Source organism: Rhinoderma darwinii, chromosome 5, assembly GCF_050947455.1.
Source record: "Rhinoderma darwinii isolate aRhiDar2 chromosome 5, aRhiDar2.hap1, whole genome shotgun sequence".
In the NCBI taxonomy this organism is placed as follows: domain Eukaryota; kingdom Metazoa; phylum Chordata; class Amphibia; order Anura; family Rhinodermatidae; genus Rhinoderma; species Rhinoderma darwinii.
In genome coordinates this window covers 303,395,532-303,417,865 of record NC_134691.1, presented here as the reverse complement: position 1 = coordinate 303,417,865, position 22,334 = coordinate 303,395,532, and the positions used below count along the sequence as shown (strand labels likewise).

Below are 22,334 nucleotides of genomic sequence, written 5' to 3'. Positions count from 1 at the left end.
TTAACTTATATGCCCCCACCGTTAGGTCGATCTCATGGCTGATAAAAGTTATAGAAGATATTACCCTTTTTGCAGAAGGCATTGTGGTATTGGGAGGTGACTTAACTATAGTTTTGGACCCTGCCCTGGATTCTTCTGCAAATACTCGCTCCCCTCCATGCAAATTGTTACGGAAACTAAAACTTTCTTCTCGGGTAGACACCAAACTTATCATAGAATAGCTCATTTGTTCTTATCTGAGCGACTATTGCCAACAGTCACCATGACTGATATAGGGGTGATTTCGGTGTCAGACCATGCCCTTGACCAGACCAGACCATGACCTTCTGCCCTGGTGCTCTCCCAAAACGGGCATTCCAATGAAACTCTGATAGAAGACCCTAGGGTCTCCCAAACTATACGCGACTCTCTAACAGACTTCTTCTCTATTAATAGCACTCCAGACATCTATATAGTAAGGGAAGCACACAAAGCGGTGCTCCGAGGATTGTTTATTAGTGGTTAGCTCGGGCTTGAAAAAGCAATGGGAGAAATGCATTAACTAATCTGTCGCAGATTTCTACACTAGAAACCTTGAGTAAGCATGCTGCTGTATGGGCCACTCAGGGTGATCTCTTACTACTCCGGCAACAACTTTAGGACTTGTTGAATGTTAAAGCGGCTAAGGCACTGCATTTGTGCAAATATAAATACTATGTCCATGGGGATAAAGGCTCCAAGATCACAACATTACTTCTTAAAAAGCAGAGAGTGTGGTCCTTTGTCCAAGCAGTGAAGTCCTGCTCGGGGTCAAGCGTTACTGAAACTGACCATATCGCAAATGAGTTCAGTCAATATTACCAAGCTCTTTATAACATCTCGCCTGAGGGAAATAGCATGGAACACAGTTCAGATCCTGACCCAGTCCCTTCATTTTTAGACTCAATCAATCTACCTAAATTATCGGAAGAGGCTAAAATTAAACATTCTGCCCCCGTAACAGCATCTGAGCTGAGGATGGTTCTTTTATCTATCCCTAATGGCAAGAGTCCGGGTTCACACGGCTAGCCGATAGCTTACTACAAAAAATGTACAGATATAGATTCCCAAATTTGTAAAGGTGTGTAACTCCCTCCTGATGCAAGCTTCCTGGCCCGTGCAGGCACTTTAAGCACATATTTCCATTATCCCTAAAGATGGCAAAGATCCGGAACTGTGTTCTAGCTATCCACCTATATCATTGCTTAAAGCTGACTTAAAATGGTGGTCAAAGCTTTTGGCGACTAGAATTTCCGGTATATTGGATACTCTGATTGGCCCAGAACAGATGGGATTCATCCCTGGTAGAGAGGGTAAATTTAACACCGCTAGACTCATACATTCTGTGGTTTATGCAAAACAACACAAAATACCTCTTGTCCTTCTTAGCATAGATGCTGAGAAGACTTTTGACCGAGTGTATTGGCGCTTCATGCATGCTACTCTGGAAAAAATGTGGCTTCCCTCCAAGTTTAGTCACAGACATTTTCTCCCTCTACTCATGCCCGAGAGCGAGGGTAAGGGTTAATGGCACATTATCTCACCAGTTTCATATTAAAAATGGTACTAGGCAGGGATGTCTTCTCTCCCCAGCTCTTTTTACCTTGACTATAGAGAGGCTTATACAAAAAATAAGGCAAACCCCAGAGATACATGGCCTGAAGGTAGGTAGCCACATCCATACAACAGCAGCTTTTGCGGATGACTTGGTTGTCTTGCTTACCAATCCAACTGAGGCTATCCCATCAATCCTGCACTTATTTGACCTTTATAGTAAAGCTTCTTATTTTAAAATTAATCTGGATAAATCCCAAAATTTGAATGTTTCTGCCTCCCTTTCGGTGCTTTCCACTTTAAAACACATTACACCTTTCAAATGGCCTGAGAAATCTATAATAGTACTGGGAACACAGATTCCATCTAACCCTGACCTTTTATACTCCCTTAACTACATCCCTCTACTTTCTAGTATTAAAACTCAAATAGCCAATATGACTCTGCCGTTTACATCTTGGGTGGGCCGCAAAAACATATTTTAAAACCTATATTTTACCCAAAGTCTTATATTTAATGCAAACCATTTCCATTGCTTTGCCTAAACTCTTCTTTAACCGACTTCGTATTTGTTTACTGGGTTCTTGTGGAAGGGCAAGCATCCCAGGTAGCTTACTCGCTCCTGACTAGGAAAAAACCACAGGAAGGTTTTGCACTACCTGAGATTTATACGTATTATAGGGCGAATTATATCTCTCGTTGGCTGGACTTGATTTCACCATCTTCTGCCCCTATACATGTAGAGATTGAAAAGTCGCTTCTGGGATTACGAGCCACCTACTTTTTATGGACCTCCAGCAGTTCTCCTAAGAAATCAGACATAATCAGCACGATTACTAGAAGCATGGTCAGAGTCTACCAAGACCTGAATATCTCTCTTGCATCTAGCGATATACTGTCACCTTTGATGCCAATAGGAGTTATTCCCTCCTGGCTAAACACCTGTGCGGTGGATGTTGTTGCACCTTGGTTCAACCTCTTTGACTCCCCACTAAAAGACATTTGCTCCCAAGACCCTGGTTTAGATGTTTGCTCTTTGGAATCCCTTGGGAAAGTGGCAAACACCTCCTTTTTACACAACCTATCTTTTAGACAGACTTGTAGACAGTTTGTTTGACAGATTTCTTGCCCACTGAGAGACTTAAATTGGATGGAGAAACTTCTCACAGACTCGTCATCTAAGGCTAAATCCATGTCTAATATCTATTTTTTGCTGTTTCTACGGGACTACACCTCCACGCCATACTATATACGTGACTGGGAGCGGGAACTATATTGTCCCTCAGTTCTTCTCACGTTATGTGAGAATACAGGAGAGCTCATTTAAACTACTAACCTGTTGGTACAGAACACCTGCATTCTTACACAAGATCAACCTATGTGCCTCAAACTTATGCTGGAGGTGCTCATCTGAACCTGGTACGCTGTCTCACATCTGGTTGACCTGTCCTAAGATTGTACCCTTCTGGGAAGCAGTGAAAGGAGAGATGGAGGTGATCTGTGTGGTGACTCTGTCTCTGGTCCCTGAGACCATTCTCCTATGGGCCCCCACCTCAGAATTCAAACCCAGAAAACATTGTTTGATTACTTGGCTGTTACAAGCGGCTAAGTTACTAATTCAATTGCACTGGAGAGATCTGGAACCCCCCTCCATAGAGCAATGGCGTGAGAAAGTTCATCAGCTTTTCTGACTTGACGAAATGTGTGGTTGGGAACAACATAGTAGACAAAGATTCCTCCATACATGGAATGCCTGGATTACACATACAACACACGTCTGCCTCTCCCGATATGACCATCTAACCGGGAAAGTATTCCTGCTGTTTTTTTCATACATTTTCAATTAATGTGATGATCCCCCTTCTCCCCGGATATTTTACCAATACCTTATACCCCCTTCTCGCAGATGTGGCAGCAAGAGGCCTCTCTGCCATAAATCTTAATTTCTTGTTTTTTTGTGATAATATTCTGGTCTTGACATTGAATTGCTTTGTATGATCTTGGGTATTCCGATGTTCTGGAATATTAATTTATACGTCTGTATATTGTATGCGGTTATATGTTCTACAGCTTACGCAAGTATTACATTTTTCTCATCTACACATTCTACCCTGCGAGGTGTGCCTTATACTTGTCGTTATTTACTGTCACACTGCATGTATGTTGTGTAAACTTTAATAAAAACTAATTATCAGATGTCTCTTTTATTCTCCACTGCTTCATGTACTGTCTAACTGATCACTGACTCTCAATTTACTGGGAAAATCTGTCTTCAGTGAGGCATGAATGAGATGGATTATCAGCCTCACTGCAAGACTAGGTTACAGCTGCTACCTACAGATGTCTATAGAGAGTGGAGAGGGAGAAGAAAGTTGCGGCACAAAGTCAGAGAGACACACAGACAATGCAACTGCTACTAGTAAGTGTTTTACTATGTCACCCCTTAGCTGGAGTCACAGCAGCACAGCTCAATACTGCTGTATAATGTCCTCTATGCAGCTTCTGTGTGTATGTCCTTGAGAGAGAAGTGGGGGAGAAGGATCTCCTCTCTGCTGTGGTTGCTGTGTATGAGGGACATCATAGCAGTAAGTCTCCCCTCTTCTGGTGCAGAATTCAGAGAAAATGGAGAATTAGGGATTCTGCAGACCCTGCAGAGAAGATAACTGCTGATCGATGCAGAATCAAAGTCATATAATGGCCAGAAATAGCGACGGCTTATTTGGAAAAATCCCCTGAAAGGGCAGTGAGGCTTTAAAGGGGTTCTACAGGATTAGAAAAATTCAGCTGCTTTAATTAAAAAAAATGCCACACCTGTCTACATTTTCTTATTCACGAGCTGCCTCTGTCCCCGCCCAATAATCACGGATTGACAGATTTCTCCCTATTTCTGTACATAGGGAGAAATATGTTAATCAGCAGCGTGTTCACGGCTATCAGTGTGACTGTCACTACTTTATGTTGCCCTCATTGAGGGCAGCAGGACCTAGATGACAGGTTCCCTTTAAGCATGGTATGCACTTTCGGTTATATGGGAGTGGGAATTTGTGTTCGCAGAACTACTTAATCTTCACAGACTGATTGCTTTCCAAGTTTGTGATGAGTATTATTATCTAGCCTGCCAAGAAAAGTATTTTGGCTCCACAGATCTTTTTTGCTATTGCACTGTAACGTTTCATGGTTTGATTACCATCTATACTAGTATAAGACAAACACATGGATATAATTAAATTTACATAATGTTAATAATAAATTATGAATAAAAAAAAAGAAAATGTGTGCCTCTGTTGCAACAATTGGCAAGTAGACCATGCACAGGCTATGCATAAATTAAGGACTAAAGGCCTAACAATAAACAGAAAAATATATATTTTTCAAGACCTGGATCTAAAATGTTTTCCACATATTTAAATTCAGGAGAGTGTAACTTTCATCATTGAGGAAAGATGTTGACTTTTCTTTACACAAATAGATAGTGAATTTTCTCTCTATAGCAGATGGAAGCATTGAGTTCAATAAACCACGTGTAATGTCATTTGAACAGCATTATCCATGGCCAAAAGTACAAAATAACATTTCAGCTGCCTAATACAATTGTGTGTTTCACACTTTAAACTGGAACTGTACAAATACAAGAGGATTTGAAGCTTTGGAAAAAAAACCTCACAGAGCAATTGTTACGGTCTGTGGAATCAGAAAGTAAACTTTGTTGCTACAGCGAGTGTAATTCCCAGCACATAGCGGCCATCAAGGTATTTCAAACGCAGAGATTACAGGAGGCAAAATGTTTTTTTAAAGATCAACATGCAGAAAACACAACACGATGCTGTACTGCATACACAAGTACAACACTCTATGTCTGCAGGGAGACATAGAAAATGTCAGACTTGCCTCATGTAATGTAACAAAGGTAATGCAAGTATTGATTTCCATGGACCATTACACTGAATATTTGGCAATCCTCGTTGACAAATATGCTTGGTGTCTCATGGAAGATATAATCACAGCCTCCTCCTTTAATCAACATGAGTTTTATCATACAGGTATTCACCATTTTCCCATGATCAGCTACATAACAGACAGCAATATGCGGGATGATCTTATAATCATCCCTGATTCATCATCAGTGAGGACACTATCACAACTGAGCGCAGAAGAAGTCTCAGCTTTAGATATAAGCGACCTGCAGCCATCAGAAGATACATTTATAATAACTGCAGGATTTATGAGAAGCCTGTCCAATAGAAAGGACCGTGATCTGGCTTTTCCTGAGCACACATATCCCTTTGGAGTACAATTCGAATCATACAATAGATTTTCTTTAAAGGGGTTATCCAACCCCAGGAATTTAAAATAAAAAAACAAAACCCTGCTTATAGTGGTGTAAAATAAAAAAGGAGTAATACTTACCTTATCAATCACCTGCTGTTTCCGTGCCGCTGCCCTCACATTCCCACACCAGTCTCTGTTCTGATGTGTCCACCCTTTGTTTGAATTTGGTTAAGGACTCCAATTTATCATGAAACCCAATCAATACAATATCGCGACATGCTAGCAAAACCCTGCAATTCACACAACAACCACCGGACGGCCACACATAGTCACATATAGTATATATATCTTGTGACAGAGTATCGTAAAATCATGATTTTATTTTACAAGGAAAGATAAGGAAGAACTCTATCTATCTATCTATCTATCTATCTATCTATCTATCTATCTATCTATCTATCTATCTATCTATCTATCTATCTATCTATCTGTCTGTCTGTCTGTCTGTCTGTCTGTCTGTCTGTCTGTCTGTCTATCTGTCTGTCTATCATCTTTCTAATTATCTAATATCTATGTACGGATGTAGCAATCCTTATCTTGACTCTGATAACTTGCTGCAAGGAATAAAAAAAATTCACCATATAGAAAATCATGGTCTACCACGCTTTCTATGCAATGGGGCACTGTAAAAAAAAAAATGTATACCTTGCAGTTTATGGGTTTTTATTTTGCAATGGGAGTCAAATACTGATGTATGCTACTGTATGTATTACAGTGTTATATGTTGGAGACACACATCGGGGCTTCCTCTGAGGTGCCTGGAAAACGAGATGTTAACAGAGCCTAAGTAGTACACCACCCGGTCTCCATTTAATGTGTCCTGAATACTGTAGGTCCTCCCATCTCTCATAGGGAATACAGCATTATTTACTCCATAATGGTACACATATAGAAGAAATAGCCATAGAAGACTACAGTAGGTTGTTTCAGACACATTGGCAGAAGCTGTACATCCCCTGCCAGCTGAGACTACCCTTCATACACTACAAACACATTTTGTGTACTCTTTGTTCCCACAAACCTTCTTTTCTTGCTCATTAAGAGGCATTTGGATGAAACATTTTAGATTAAAAAAAATCCACTTTTGCATATGTTCCAGTCTTAAGGTCTGCTCTTATTTAGAATATAGCTTTAGTGGAAGTCCAGAGACTTACAGTATTTGACAGGAGCTGGAAATGTAGTCTTTTAATCATAAAGTTGAAGAGCATCTCAGCTCTCTGTTCAAACAGTGCCATGGCTTTGAAGTTCTGGACCAGACATCAGGTAAAGTACATGGAGAGGATGTGGAGCTGGGAAGTCTTACATTCATCATCAGACACAAAACATATAATAAAGTCCAGTGTTTATGTAGTACAAAGCAATGATACAAGACGCCTTTGATAAACGAACGGAAAATCTTTTATGATGTTCTATTTAGACAACTTGTAAACCTACAAGCAGTTCTATGGCAAATATACTACAATACACTAAAGCTGAAATAGAGAAGATTGCAGCCGCTATACACTTCTAACATCCAGAATCTTAAATTATGTGTATTATCTCCTACTATCAGCCCATTTTTGAAGCGTACATTTGTAGTCTACTGTAGTTTTTTAGAGCATTCCCCCTCTAACCACTAATGGCTCCTACTATAGCACCCTTGTGTTTGTCACTCAGCTTTTCACAGAGCCTGAATATTAAATAAATCACATTACATCCGCTGTAGCTCCCTCTCTTTTAGGCCCTATTCACACAAACGTATTTCTCGTAATAGTGCTGTACGTTTTAATAACAGAAAGCACACTGACCCATGCAATTCAATGGGGCTGCTTACACATCTCTGTTTTTTCACGGAGCGTGTAACCGTTGCGAGAAACTCACTGCATGTAATATTCTGGTCCGTTTTTGCAGACCAGGTTTCCCCATTAAAGTCTATGGGTGTATGAAAAAAACGGACAACATCCGTCTGCTGTTCATTTTAATGAATCAGTTGCTAAAGAAATGAAGAGGGAAAAAAGTGAACCCAGGAAGTGTTTGCAGAGGAGAAACACCGACGAGAAAAATGTATGACACACGGAAACCATACTGACGCAACACGGACAGTCATATGCATGAAAATGGCAAACGGAAATCGGACACACTAGGAGAATAAGACCTTGGTGCTCTGTATGTGGGTCAGTCTTCAATGTAGCACTGACAATCTGTTTATTAATCAGGAATATCAGGATGAACAATGGAATAGGACCCATATGTGTTGCACTGCACAGAATTATGATAGAACATAATGAAAAATATATATATAATACGATTAAAATTCATAGATTGCTGTTTATGGCAGTCTGTGAATGGAACAATAGATCAGACTGTCATAAGGCTGTAAAAAGAGTCTGTATCTGATACTAAGTATTGAAATAATGGGCATTATTATAAGGGCCCATGTACACCGCAGAGCTAGGTGCACAGTCTGAATAGTGGCACATTTATGTCTTAAGGTATGTTCACACGCTTACTAAAAAACGTCTGAAAATACAGAGCTGTTTTCAAGGGAAAACAGCCCCTGATTTTCAGACGTTTTTTGAGCCACTCGCGATTTTCGCTGCCTTTTTTCGCTGAGTTTTTTTATGGATGTTTTTGGAGCTGCTTTCTATAGAGTCAATATAAAGCGGCTCCCAAAACGACCCAAGAAGTGACATGCACTTCTATTTCGTGGCCGTTTTTTTACGCGGCCGTTTTTCAAAACGGCCGCGCCAAAAAACGGCCCGTCAGACCAGAACGCCGTTTTTCCCATTGAAATCAATGGGCCGAAAATACCCTAACGGTTCTGTATTAGGGTGGATTCACAGGCGTCAGATTTGGTTATTTGTGCAGCAGGTGCATGGAATTCTGCACGTTCTATTTAATTGAATGGAACTGGTTTTTAGTCCCAGGAAATTTCTGCAATACGTCAGTATTCTGCTCAGTATTTTGCTTCAGTATTTGGAGGCCAAAACCGGTAGTGGAACATAAACAGAGAAAACCGATAGTGGAAAGATTTGAACCTCTTTCGTGTCTTGAACCCACTCCTGGTTTTGGCTTCCAAATACCGAGGGAAAATACTGACCAGAATGCTGATGTGTGCATGAGGCCTTACAGAGCAATAGCACTCCATGTGCCGCAGTAGAGTGATTCCCCACTTGCACTATATTACAGAGGTTTTCTGCGCTAGAAGCAATGTTATTTTTTTTCTATTTGACATATTAGTACCATTGAGAATAAATAATGCAGTTACCACATATAGTTAAAGTCGTGTAAGGAGCTACTTACAAACATTTTCTTCTCTATCAGTAATGTTGACTCGTTCTTTTCCACATTTAGCTTCACCACATTGCCTTGCTGAGTTCTAAATAACAGCTCTTTACCTGGAAAAAAACAAGCATACCAGAATTATGTTAATGGGCAAGAATATAGGGGGGTTGTACTAAACTAAGAGTCTAGGAACAGAGCAGAAAAACCTCTAAGCAGATTTGTTTAACATTTACAGTATACAGTAGAAACTATACTAGCACATGAAAAAATACACAAAAAAATAAAAATCAAAAATTAGCAAAAATACTAAGATTAATTGCTTATTCCAAAATCCTTTATTCAATAGCCAATTTTCTGTGAAAGGCTCAAATTTTTTTCCCCATTTCACAAAAAACAGTGACTGGGTATCCTTACCCCCTAAACGAATAGGTTACTCTATGAAACCCATACTGTGTATTCTAAGGCTGGGTTCACACAGAGTTTTTTGCAGGAGGAAAATCTGCCTCAAAATTCCGTTTTTAATTTTGAGGCAGATTTTCCTCTGCCTGCACGCCGATTTTCGCGGCGGTTTTCACCCGCGGCCTTTGAGCGCCGCGTGCATAAAAAGCTGTGAAATATGCTTTCTCTGCCTCCCATTGATGCCAATGGGAGGTCAGAGGCGTAACGCCCAAAGATAGGGCATGTCCCTTCTTTTTCCCACAAGCCGGTTTTTCCGCTCATGGGAAAAAACGCCTCCGCTTCCCATTGAAATCAATGAGAGGCATTTTCGGCCATTTTTTGGTGCGTTTTTCGGCGCTGTTTCCGCCTCCAAAAAATCGTCAAAAAACTCAGTGTGAACCCAGCCTAACAAGAAACCATGAATTCATCTTAATTACATGTCTCTTTATAATACATTAACACTTTTCATGACATGACTGATTTTTGCTTCAGCTTCTGTAAACACAATTATATTTTTTCCTATGATCTAGGTTTTCTCATTACATATGAAAATAGGATAGTCCAGCTTTTTGTGCATCAAGATGAAGTAAAAGAGGGCAGCTCCCCCCTTGATCAGCAAGTGCTCAGAGAATGTAAACTATCACGTAGTGCACATTATTCTAATACCAGTGGTCCTCCTGAGAGAAAGCCGCTCTTTGCGGTGATTGTTCCCAATCGGGATGCACCTCTGTTACGTGTTTAAAGTGGACAAACCCTTTAAGTTTAAAGTTGTATTACTTCCCAAAATGTTTTACTTGTTATTAATATTTTTCAAGTTCCACTTCTTGTCTTTTCTCACATCTTACTACTATTATTACTACATCTTACTGCTATACCCCGATCAGCCATAACATTAAAACCACTGACAGGTGAAGTGAATAATATTGATTATCTCGGATAATGGCAACTGAGGGCCAAATTATGAAGGCTAGACAATGGGGTCACAGCATGTCCAAAATGGCAAGTCTTGGAAGGTGTTCCCAGTATGCAATGGTTAGTACCTACAAAAACTGGGTGTTTCAAGGAAAGACTATAAGGTCATGGATGCCCAAGGCTCATTGATGCACGTGGGGTGCGAAGGCTAAACTGTCTGAGCCAATCTCATAGAAGAGCTACTGTAGCACAAATTCCTGGAAAAGTTCATGCTGGCTAAGATAGAAAGGTGTCAGAACACGCAGTGCATCACAGCATACTGCATTGTTGGTCAAAGTGCCCATGCTTACCCCTGTTCACCATCGAAAGCGCCTATAATAAGCATATGAGCATCGGAACTGGACCACGGAGCAATAGAAAAAGCTGGCCTAGTCCGATAAATCACATTTTCTTTTACATCATGTGGTTGGTCGGGTATGTGTGCATTGCTTAGTTGGCGAAGAGATGTCACCAGAATGCTTCGGAAGAAGGCAAGCCGATGGAAGCAGTTTGATGCTCTGGGCAATGTGTTGCTCGGAAACCTTGGGTTCTGGTATTCATGTAAATGTTACTTTGACACATACCACCTACTTAAGACATCCCTTCATGGCAACTGTAATCTCTAAGGGCTGTGGCCTCTTTCAGCACGATTATGCATTGTGCCACATAACAAAAATTCTTCAGGAATGGTTTGAGAAAAATACAAAGAGTCCCAGGTGTTGACTTGGCCTCTCAATCCAATTTTGAGCATCTGTCTGATGTGCTGGAAAAGCAAGGAGGCCCCATCTTGAAACTTACAGGACTTAAAGGATCTGTTGCTAACGTCTTGGTGCCAGATTCCACAGGACATATTTAGAGGAGTCCATGTCTCGATGGGTCAGTGCTGTTTTAGGCAGGTGTTTTTTTTTATGTTAAGGCTGAATGATGTATATATTAAGCAAATGTAACAGAAAAATGGTAATAATAAATCCATAATTGAATCACCAATTTACAGACATGAATTCTCCAAGTACCTCTATGTCTCATTTGTCAAGGTCAATATATATATAGCACTGTGACTCCTTGGAGCATTTTAGTGCCCCCCTACCGAACTAGGTCCAGAACTTCACCCAAATAACCTATTTTAATAACTTGTCACAGGCTACTTACAAGTATTTAATTTTCAGGTTGGATGTAGCCAGCTCCTCACTGATTCCATTTATTGACATAGTAATGGTGGAAATATTTTAAAACTACTGTGACATATTGATGTTAAGAGTATATCCTGGAGCTTTCTATATAAGTGTATGGAAAATAAGAAAGCTACGTTTTGAGCATTTGCATTCAATACTTAGTTGCTGTGTTTCGCGGGATATAAATAGCTGATTGAAAATATTTTAAAAATGACATAGCATTGTAATAGATTTTTTATGTGCTTCATGGACTGTTGTCATTTGGCAAATACAATCAATTGTCATAGTTATTAAAAGATTAAATTCTCTCATCAGTGACTACTAAGTATTTGTCTATTTGTAATGCTCTTTGAATCATTGCTTATGAGAGTCTTGCAATCTGCATCATCAAGCAGGCATATATAATGACTACATGTACTAAGCACGTGTTTTCATTTTAAGAATTAATGTTTGCAGTAGGTTTGGTTCACGCTTTTGCAATGAACTGTTTGTATTTTTTGTAAAAAAAATACGCTATAGGCAACTTTTTATTTCATAGTTTGCTTGTTAAATGTTTTTGAACATTTAACATTCCGTTATGTTTTGCATCAATCATTATAGCAAAGCATAAAAATTTGAAAAGCAAAGTATATTTCAATAAACATTTATAGTCATTAAAATTGACATATAGTAGTAGTAGTAGTAGTGGTAGTAGTAGTAGTGGTAGTAGTGGTAGCAGCAGCAGTAGTAGTAGTAGTAGTAGTAGTGGTAGTAGTAGTAGTGGTAGTGGTAGTGGTAGTGGTAGTGGTAGTAGTAGTAGTAGTGGTAGTGGTAGTGGTAGTGGTAGTGGTAGTGGTAGTGGTAGTGGTAGTAGTAGTAGTAGTAGTAGTAGTAGTAGTGGTAGTGGTAGTGGTAGTGGTAGTGGTAGTAGTAGTAGTAGTAGTAGTGGTAGTGGTAGTGGTAGTGGTAGTGGTAGTAGTAGTAGTAGTAGTAGTAGTAGTGGTAGTGGTAGTGGTAGTGGTAGTAGTAGTAGTAGTAGTAGTAGTAGTAGTAGTGGTAGTGGTAGTAGTGGTAGTGGTAGTAGTAGTAGTAGTAGTAGAAGTAGTATCATAAGTAGTAGTAATAGTAGTAGTAGTAGTAGTAGTAGTAGTAGTAGTAGTAGTAGTGGTAGTGGTGGTAGTAGTAGTAGTAGTAGTAGTAGTAGTAATAGTAGTAGTAGTAGTGGTAGTGGTAGTGGTAGTGGTAGTAGTAGTAGTAGTAGCAGCAGCAGCAGTAGCAGCAGCAGCAGCAGCAGTAGCAGTAGCAGTAGTAGTAGTAATGACTGGGAATCATTTTCCTTTTCTTGGAGATGCCAATTAAATTCCCTAACATTTTTCATTGTACGATGGACACTTGGTTGAATTTACAATCAGAGCTTCTAAAACACATTAGTAATCAGTTGACGTTCTTATTACAGTGCATCTAAAAATAAAATTCTTAGTAGTATTTGTACTTTTTTAAATGTCTATGGTGACATCTGAAAATACAATTGGAAAGTATTGTGTCCTATAGTGTTGGTATCTGGCTAATGGTTGTAATACAAGTAGTATCAAGATGTTGACCATTTATGATAAAATAGGATAACCCTTTTTTTTCAGCCTCTCCCCCATCTAAGACGGCTGGTAAAATGGTGCTCTCCTTGTTATGGAAACAGTGTAACTCACTGAACTACGCTTTTTCCATATCTCCTGTAATGGCAGGAAGGAGGTGAAGGGAAAGTGAGCCCTAATCTACCCACCGCCCTGTCCCTGCCTACTTGCAACGACCCGCCCTAGGCGACGAGGTACAACTGGGCGGCGGTCCCTACGCTGGCTAAGTGCACTGGAAGACAAACGGGGAACACGCAAGGGAAGGGGCAGTAGCCACGGAACGCCACGAGGAAACGGGGCGGCGAACGAACAGTCAGGACCAGGACGAAGTGAGTACACCCGAGCGGGCACGGAGACAGAAGCAAGCCAGGGCAAGCAAAGCAGGTCAAGCAGAACTGCAGCAAGGCAGAAGCACGGCAGAAGCAGGCTGGAGCAAGCAGCAGTGGGGCCAGGAATCCAAAAGAATTACAAGCACTGAGGGAGAGCACAGGGCAGGTAATAAAGGGCAGGGGGCGGAGCTAACTCCGAGAGACCAGGCCGCGATAGGCTCTCCCACTCCTGAGCCTGCCACCCTGGTTGGTGGGAGATGGTGTCAGTCGAACAGGTCTGGCCTCAGGTGTGGATTGATTAATCCCAGGAGTATAGCTAGATGAAGTACCTGGCAGATCCCTAACAGTACTCCCCCTTTTATGAGGGGCCACCGGACCCTTACTAAGGGGACCCGGTTTAGTGGGGAAGAGGAGGTGGAACCTCCTGATCAATACCCCAGCGTGAACATCACGGGCAGGTACCCAAGTCTTCTCCTCCGGCCCGTATCCTTTCCAATGGACCAGGTACTGGAGGGAGCCCTGGACCATCCTACTGTCCATAATCTTGGCCACCTCGAATTCCACCCCCTCAGGGGTGAGAACGGGAACAGGAGGTATCCTCGAGGGGGACCAGGACGGGGAGCAGCGTTTAAGGAGGGAGGCATGGAAGACGTCATGTATGCGAAAGGATGGGGGGAGCTCCAGACGGAAGGATACAGGGTTGAGGACTTCAATGATCTTATAAGGTCCAATGAATCGGGGAGCAAACTTCCTGGACGGGACCTTAAGGCGCAAGTTCCTGGACGACAACCAGACCAAATCCCCGACGACAAACCGGGGGTTAGCAGAACGTCTACTATCCGCCTGAATCTTTTGTGCGCTCTGGGACGCCTCTAGGTTCTTCTGAACCTGGGCCCAGACAGTGCACAGTTCCCGATGAACCTCCTCTACCTCAGGATTATTGGAACAACCAGGGGAGACGGAGGAGAACCTTGGGTTAAACCCGAAATTACAGAAAAACGGGGAGACCCCTGACGAGTTACTGACCCGGTTATTCAGGGAAAATTCAGCAAGGGGAAGGAATGAGACCCAATCGAATTGACAGTCCGAGATGAAACACCTTAAATATTGTTCCAGGGATTGGTTGGTCCTTTCCGTTTGGCCATTAGTTTCGGGATGGAAGGCGGAGGAGAAGGACAGATCAATCTCCAACTTTTTACAAAAAGCTCTCCAAAATAAGGAAACAAATTGTACCCCTCTGTCAGAAACGATATTGACTGGGGCCCCATGGAGACGCAGGATGTGTTTCACGAACAAAGAAGCTAACGTCTTGGCGTTAGGTAGCTTCTTAAGGGGCACAAAGTGGCACATCTTGCTGAAGCGGTCGACTACCACCCACACCACCGACTTGCCCTGAGATGGAGGCAAATCGGTGATAAAATCCATGGAGATATGGGTCCAAGGTCTCTGGGGAATGGGCAAGGAACGTAGTAGGCCCGCAGGTCGGGACCTAGGGGTTTTGGACCTAGCGCAAACCTCACAAGCGGCGACGTAAGCCCTAACATCTTTAGGCAACCCAGGCCACCAATAGTTTCTGGTAATGAGGTGTTTGGTGCCCAAGATGCCAGGATGACCAGATAGAGCGGAGTCATGGTTTTCCCTGAGTACCCTCAGCCGGTATTGCAGGGGAACAAACAGTTTGTCCCCAGGGACGTTCCCGGGAGCTGCACCCTGATCAGCCGCGATATCAGAAGCTAAATCAGAATCCGTGGCAGAGACGATTATACCAGGGGGTAAAATACAAGCGGGATCCTTCTCGGAAGGAGGATTGGCCATGAAACTACGTGACAGAGCGTCAGCCTTAATATTCTTGGACCCAGCCCTATAGGTAACCAAGAAATTAAATCTGGTAAAGAATAGTGCCCACCGAGCTTGTCTAGGATTAAGCCTCCGGGCCGATTCTAGGAAAACCAGATTCTTGTGATCCGTAAGGACCGTTACCTGGTGTCTGGCCCCCTCCAGGAAATGCCGCCACTCCTCAAACGCCCATTTAATGGCTAGAAGTTCACGGTTGCCAATATCATAATTACTCTCCGTGGGCGAAAACTTCCTAGAGAAGTAAGCACAGGGGCGGAGATGGGTGAGGGAGCTGGTACCCTGGGACAAGACGGCCCCCACTCCCACCTCGGAAGCGTCAACCTCCACAATAAATGGCTCCTCTTGGTTGGGCTGAATCAGCACGGGGGCCGAGATAAAGCACTTCTTGAGAGTCTCAAAGGCCTGGACGGCCTCAGGGGGCCAATGGAGGACATCGGCACCCTTGCGGGTGAGGTCCGTAAGAGGCTTAGCGACGACCGAGAAGTTGGCAATAAATCTCCTGTAATAGTTGGCGAACCCTAAAAAACACTGTAACGCCTTAAGGGAGGCAGGTTGGACCCATTCCGCCACAGCTTGAACCTTGGCAGGGTCCATGCGGAATTCATGAGGAGTGAGGATTTGCCCTAAAAATGGTATCTCCTGTACCCCAAAGACACATTTTTCAGTCTTAGCAAACAGATTATTCTCCCGAAGGACCTGGAGCACCTTCCTGACATGCTCCACGTGGGAGGACCAGTCCTTGGAAAACACCAGTATGTCATCAAGGTACACAACAAGAAATATCCCCAGGTAATCTCTCAGGATTTCATTAATAAAATTCTGGAAGACAGCAGGGGCATTACACAACCCAAAGGGCATGACCAGGTATTCGAAATGACCCTCGGGTGTGTTGAACGCAGTTTTCCACTCATCCCCCTCTTTGATGCGGATAAGGTTATATGCCCCCCGTAGATCGAACTTAGAAAACCACTGGGCTCCCTGAACCTGATTAAAAAGATCGGGAATCAAAGGAAGTGGGTACTGGTTCCTTACGGTGACCTTATTCAGGTTACGATAATCAATGCACGGCCTAAGACCACCATCCTTCTTCCCCACGAAGAAGAAGCCAGCACCTACAGGAGAAGTCGAGGGGCGAATGAAACCCTTGGCCAGGCATTCTTGGATATATACCCTCATCGCTTCACGTTCAGGACATGAAAGATTAAATATCCTACCCTTAGGAAGCTTGGCACCAGGCACCAAATCGATGGCGCAATCGTAATCTCTATGGGGGGGCAACACCTCAGAGGCCTCCTTGGAAAACACATCGGCGAAGTCCTGAACAAACTCAGGAAGCGTGTTTACCTCCTCCCGGGGAGAAATAGAGTTAACAGAAAGACATGACATAAGACATTCATTACCCCATTTGGTGAGATCCCCAGTATTCCAATCAAACGTGGGATTATGCAACTGCAACCAGGGAAGACCTAATACCAGATCAGACGATAATCCCTGCATCACCAGTACAGAGCACTGCTCCAAATGCATGGAGCCAACCAGGAGTTCAAAAACAGGAGTATGCTGAGTAAAATAACCATTAGCAAGAGGAGTGGAGTCGATTCCTACTACAGGGATAGGATAAGGTAAATCAATACAAGGCATCTTTAGAGACATAGCAAATTCCACAGACATGATATTAGCAGATGAGCCAGAATCCACGAAAGCACTGCCCGTGGCAGACCGGCCAGCAAACGAGACCTGAAAGGGAAGCAAAATTTTATTGCGTTTCACATTAACGGGAAATACCTGTGCGCCCAAGTGACCTCCCCGATGATCACTTAGGCGCGGAAGTTTTCCGGCTTCTTATTCTTGCGCCTGGGACAGGTGTTCAGTAGATGCTTGTCGTCCCCACAGTAGAAGCAGAGACCATTCATTCTGCGAAACTCCCTACGTTGTCGAGGGGACATGGAGGCCCCGAGTTGCATAGGTACCTCCGAGTCCTCCGTGGAGGGGCGAGGAGACGGGACCTCGGGGGGAATCGCAGAAAAGTCAGAGGGGAGCACACTGAAGCGTTCAAGCTGACGTTCCCTGAGACGTCGGTCAAGTCGTACTGCTAGGGCCATAACCTGGTCAAGGGAGTCAGGCGAGGGGTAGCTAACCAGCAGATCCTTCAGGGCGTCAGATAATCCTAACCTAAACTGGCACCTTAGGGCCGGATCGTTCCACTGAGAAGCTACGCACCACTTCCTAAAATCAGAACAGTATTCCTCAACCGGTCTCCTACCCTGACGTAAGGTCACCAGCTGACTCTCGGCTAAAGCAGTCCTGTCAGTCTCGTCGTAAATGAGTCCGAGGGCAGAAAAAAAACGATCAACAGAGGAAAGTTCAGGGGCGTCAGGAGCCAAGGAGAAGGCCCACTCTTGGGGCCCTTCCTGGAGTCGGGATATGATGATACCCACCCGCTGGTTCTCGGAACCTGAGGAGTGGGGCTTTAGGCGGAAATACAGTCTGCAACTCTCCCGGAAGGAGAGAAACGTCTTACGGTCCCCTGAAAACCGGTCAGGTAACTTGAGGTCGGGTTCTAGAGGTGAGGTGAGGGGTACTACTAAAGCAGCGTCACCCTGATTGACCCTTTGGGCCAGGGCCTGGACCTGTAGGGAGAGGCCCTGCATCTGCTGGGTCAGGGTCTCAAGGGGGTCCATGATAGCGTCAGCGTAGGAGAAAGGGTAGACTAGGTAAGGGCTTGTAATTATGTAATGGCAGGAAGGAGGTGAAGGGAAAGTGAGCCCTAATCTACCCACCGCCCTGTCCCTGCCTACTTGCAACGACCCGCCCTAGGCGACGAGGTACAACTGGGCGGCGGTCCCTACGCTGGCTAAGTGCACTGGAAGACAAACGGGGAACACGCAAGGGAAGGGGCAGTAGCCACGGAACGCCATGAGGAAACGGGGCGGCGAACGAACAGTCAGGACCAGGACGAAGTGAGTACACCCGAGCGGGCACGGAGACAGAAGCAAGCCAGGGCAAGCAAAGCAGGTCAAGCAGAACTGCAGCAAGGCAGAAGCACGGCAGAAGCAGGCTGGAGCAAGCAGCAGTGGGGCCAGGAATCCAAAAGAATTACAAGCACTGAGGGAGAGCACAGGGCAGGTAATAAAGGGCAGGGGGCGGAGCTAACTCCGAGAGACCAGGCCGCGATAGGCTCTCCCACTCCTGAGCCTGCCACCCTGGTTGGTGGGAGATGGTGTCAGTCGAACAGGTCTGGCCTCAGGTGTGGATTGATTAATCCCAGGAGTATAGCTAGATGAAGTACCTGGCAGATCCCTAACATCTCCCATAGTAGTTAATGGCAGTTACGGAAGCAACGTAGCATGCGAGCTACGCTGTTTCCGTAACTACTATTCAGTTCTATAGGACTTACAGAAACAGCATAGCTCAGCGAGTTACGGTGTTTCCATAACTCCCGACCATGTAATCAGGAAGTGGCTGGAAGGCAGCGTGAGCACAAAAAGCTAGAACAGGGTTTAGGAGGCCTCGTTCTAGAGGTAGGTGCGGATCCCAGAGGTGGGACCCGCATCTATTTGACATTTATGACATATCCTGTGGATATGTCCTAAATGTCCCTCATGGGAAAACCCCCTTTAACTAGTTAAAAGGCCAGGAACAGCACAAGCGCTGTTCCTGGCCATTAGAGCAGTACGTCAGCTGTAAAACATAAGACGCAGGGACATTTTAGCAAGATTTATTCCTGCTAAAAAGTGCGTCTTATAGTCAGAAAAATACGGTAATCCATAAAAAATAGTCCTTAGAAGCAAATGATTGTCTCTAATTGGGGTTGTTTTCTGCTGCAGGAGCTCATTATTGAGTCAAAACTTGGGCCTATTAGAGGGTCAATTGGTACTCTGGTGGGCCAGTTCAACCCTGATGACATCATTGTTATAGATCACAGCTTATAAACGAAGACACAAGACATTGTGACATCATGACAATAGCCAAATTTTTATAACGGAAGAAATAAGCTTTTGTAACATCATCAAAAAATAACACAGTCTAGGACTAATAATAATCATCATTGTGACATCACCACAACAGAACACAGTCTAGGTATAAATAAAACACTATTACGATGTTAGCACTATATAATATTACTTATGAATGAAGTCTAATGTGAGATCATTAAAATAGAACAAAGCTTATAAATGTCACAGTAGCCTTTGCATTTATAATCTGTGTTCTATTTTGATGACATCCTGATAAAATGTCCATGTTCTACTTTGACGATATCACAATTGCCTGGTGTCTCAAATAGACAAGGAATAAAGACAAACCTTATTATGGCATCATAAAAACGGAAAACAGAATAAAGACAAAACTATTTATAAAAATAAAGACTATTTATAAGACTAAAGACAAAAACTATTGTGACATCATGACAATAAGACACAGCATATAAAAACCGGCACAGTATTATTTTATCTCATCAAAATTAATAAATAAAGTCTATTGTGACATCATTAAAATAGAACACCACTTGTAAAAGACAAAGGCTTTTGTGACCATTTACAATAGAACACAGCCTAGGAATAAAGAGAATTACTATAGTGACATCACCATGTTAGAACACACTCTAAGATTAAAGACAAAAACTATTGTGGCATGATCATAGCAGAATACAGCTTGTTAACTAGTATACAGCCTCTTGTAAAAACATTAAAATAGAACACAGCTTATAAAGCAAGAAACATGCTATTGTGACATCATCAAAATAGAACAGTCGTGAAATAAAGACAACCACTGTTGTGACATCACTATAGAACACATTCTAGGTATAAAAGTAAACTCTATTCTGACATCATCAAAATAGAACAAACTTCCAAATCAACACACAGTATATTGTAACACCAACAAAACAGAAAATAGGTAATAAATGGGAACACAGGCTATTGTAACATCATCTCTATAGAACACAACCTTTAAAAAAGACAGTGACTATTGTGTCATCATCAAAATAGAATAGTTTGTAAATGACACAGTTTACTGTGACACCATCACACAATATAACAGTCTAGTAATAAAGATAATGACATGACATCATCACACTAGATCACAACCTACAAATAAAGACTAAGGCCCCATGCACACGAACGTGTTTTTGCGGCCGCAATTCCCCCGAAAATGCACGGGAGAATTGCGGCCCCATTCTTTTCTATGGGGCCATGCACACGACCGTAGTTTTTGCGGTCTTTGCACGGCCCGGGAGCCCAGACCGCAGAAAGAACGGGCATGTCTTATTACGGCCGTGTTCTGCGGTCCGGGCTCATTGAAAACAATGGCGGCGGCCATGTGCATGTCCCGCAATTTGCGGGCGGCCTGCGGCTGACAGTCCGCAGGCGGCCGACCCGAAAATCATGGCCGTTCATACGGCTACGGTCGTGTGCATGAGGCCTAACGCTTATGTGACGTAATCACAACAGAGCATCACTTACAAATGAATACAGTCTATTGTGACACCATGAGGACAATCACACATATATTAGATTTCTTCCATGGTCCCCTCAGAAAACTTTCACGGTCCAGACTGGGCAAGCCATCTGCCACCCTCCCGTGGACTCAATGTACCTCTGATCTCTATTTGAGATTCATGTGTTTCAGCACATGCTACACCATTCTAGTCCTAAAATATACAGATAAAAATACTTCCCTAATAAATGACAAGCCAGCCTTTCCACCTGGATATTCTTAGGCCTTATGAACACTTCTGTTGCTAGTCGTAGGGCCGCTAATGATGGATCCGTGAAACACGGACCGCACACGGATGACTTCCATATGCAGTCCGCTGTTTCAATGGACCAAATGAATGAAATGGCCGAGACTGTACCGTCAAAAAAGGACAGGAGTAGAACCTGTCCTATTTTTGTCGGAACGGCCACACGGTTCTATTAAAACAACAGAAGTGTGCATAGCAACATAGAAATGAATGTGTGCTGTCCGTAAAAAATAAAACGGATAGCACACTGAAGAAAATAACTGAAGTGGGCAAGAGGCCTTTGGCAACAATATCACAAATATTCGGTTTAGAATGGTTCTGGCACCCTTTCATACACTGGTTCCTTCAGATGCAGTGCTTCCCGGAGCCCCTTTCAACTATTCACAGCTATCTCACTTTTACTCAACATTTAACCCATTAGTGAATGGCCTAATTTAGGCCCTAATAACTAAGCTATTTTTTTTTCGTTTTAGCCGCATTCAAAGAGCTATAACTTTTTTACTTTTCCGTCGACACAGCTGTATGAGGACTTGCTTTTTTGCGGGACTAGTTTTACTTTTTAATGGCACCATATTGGGGTACATATAATTTTTTTATTAACTTTTATTAACTTTTTTTGGGGGGAATAGAAAAAAAACCTGAAATTCCACTATGGTTCTATGTGTTTTAAATTGACACCGTTCATTGTGCGGCATAAATATCACATTACCTTTATTCTATGGGTCGGTACGATTACGACAATACCACATATGTAGGAGGTTTTTTATGTTTTTACGACTTTTGCACAATAAAAACACTTTTGAACTAAAATTATTTGTTTTTGCATCGTCGCTTTCCAAGAGCCGTAATTTTTTTATTTTTCCAACAATGTAATTTTTTGGCCTTGTTTTCTGCGGGACGAGACATAGTTTTGATTGGTACTGTTTTGGGGTACATTGGACTTGTTGATTAACTTTTATTATTACTTTTTTGGGGGGCAATGGAAAAAAATAGCAACTCCGCCATTGTTTTTTAAGGTTTTTTTTACGGTGTTCACCTTGCGGTTTAAATTACATATTAGCTTTATTGTTTG

The 22,334-nt window shown here is 42.8% G+C and overlaps 1 protein-coding gene across 4 annotated transcripts in view; it reads right to left on the bottom strand.

The window, feature by feature from the left end:
• DPP6 (dipeptidyl peptidase like 6) overlaps positions 1-22,334 on the bottom strand; it is a 1,261,161-nt gene that overhangs the window by 210,209 nt on the left and 1,028,618 nt on the right. For all 4 annotated transcript variants that reach the window (XM_075827374.1, XM_075827376.1, XM_075827372.1 and 1 more), the window contains exon 4: positions 9,184-9,278. In XM_075827374.1, coding sequence (XP_075683489.1) covers positions 9,184-9,278 — 95 coding nt within the window. The remainder of the gene's footprint in view (positions 1-9,183; positions 9,279-22,334) is intronic.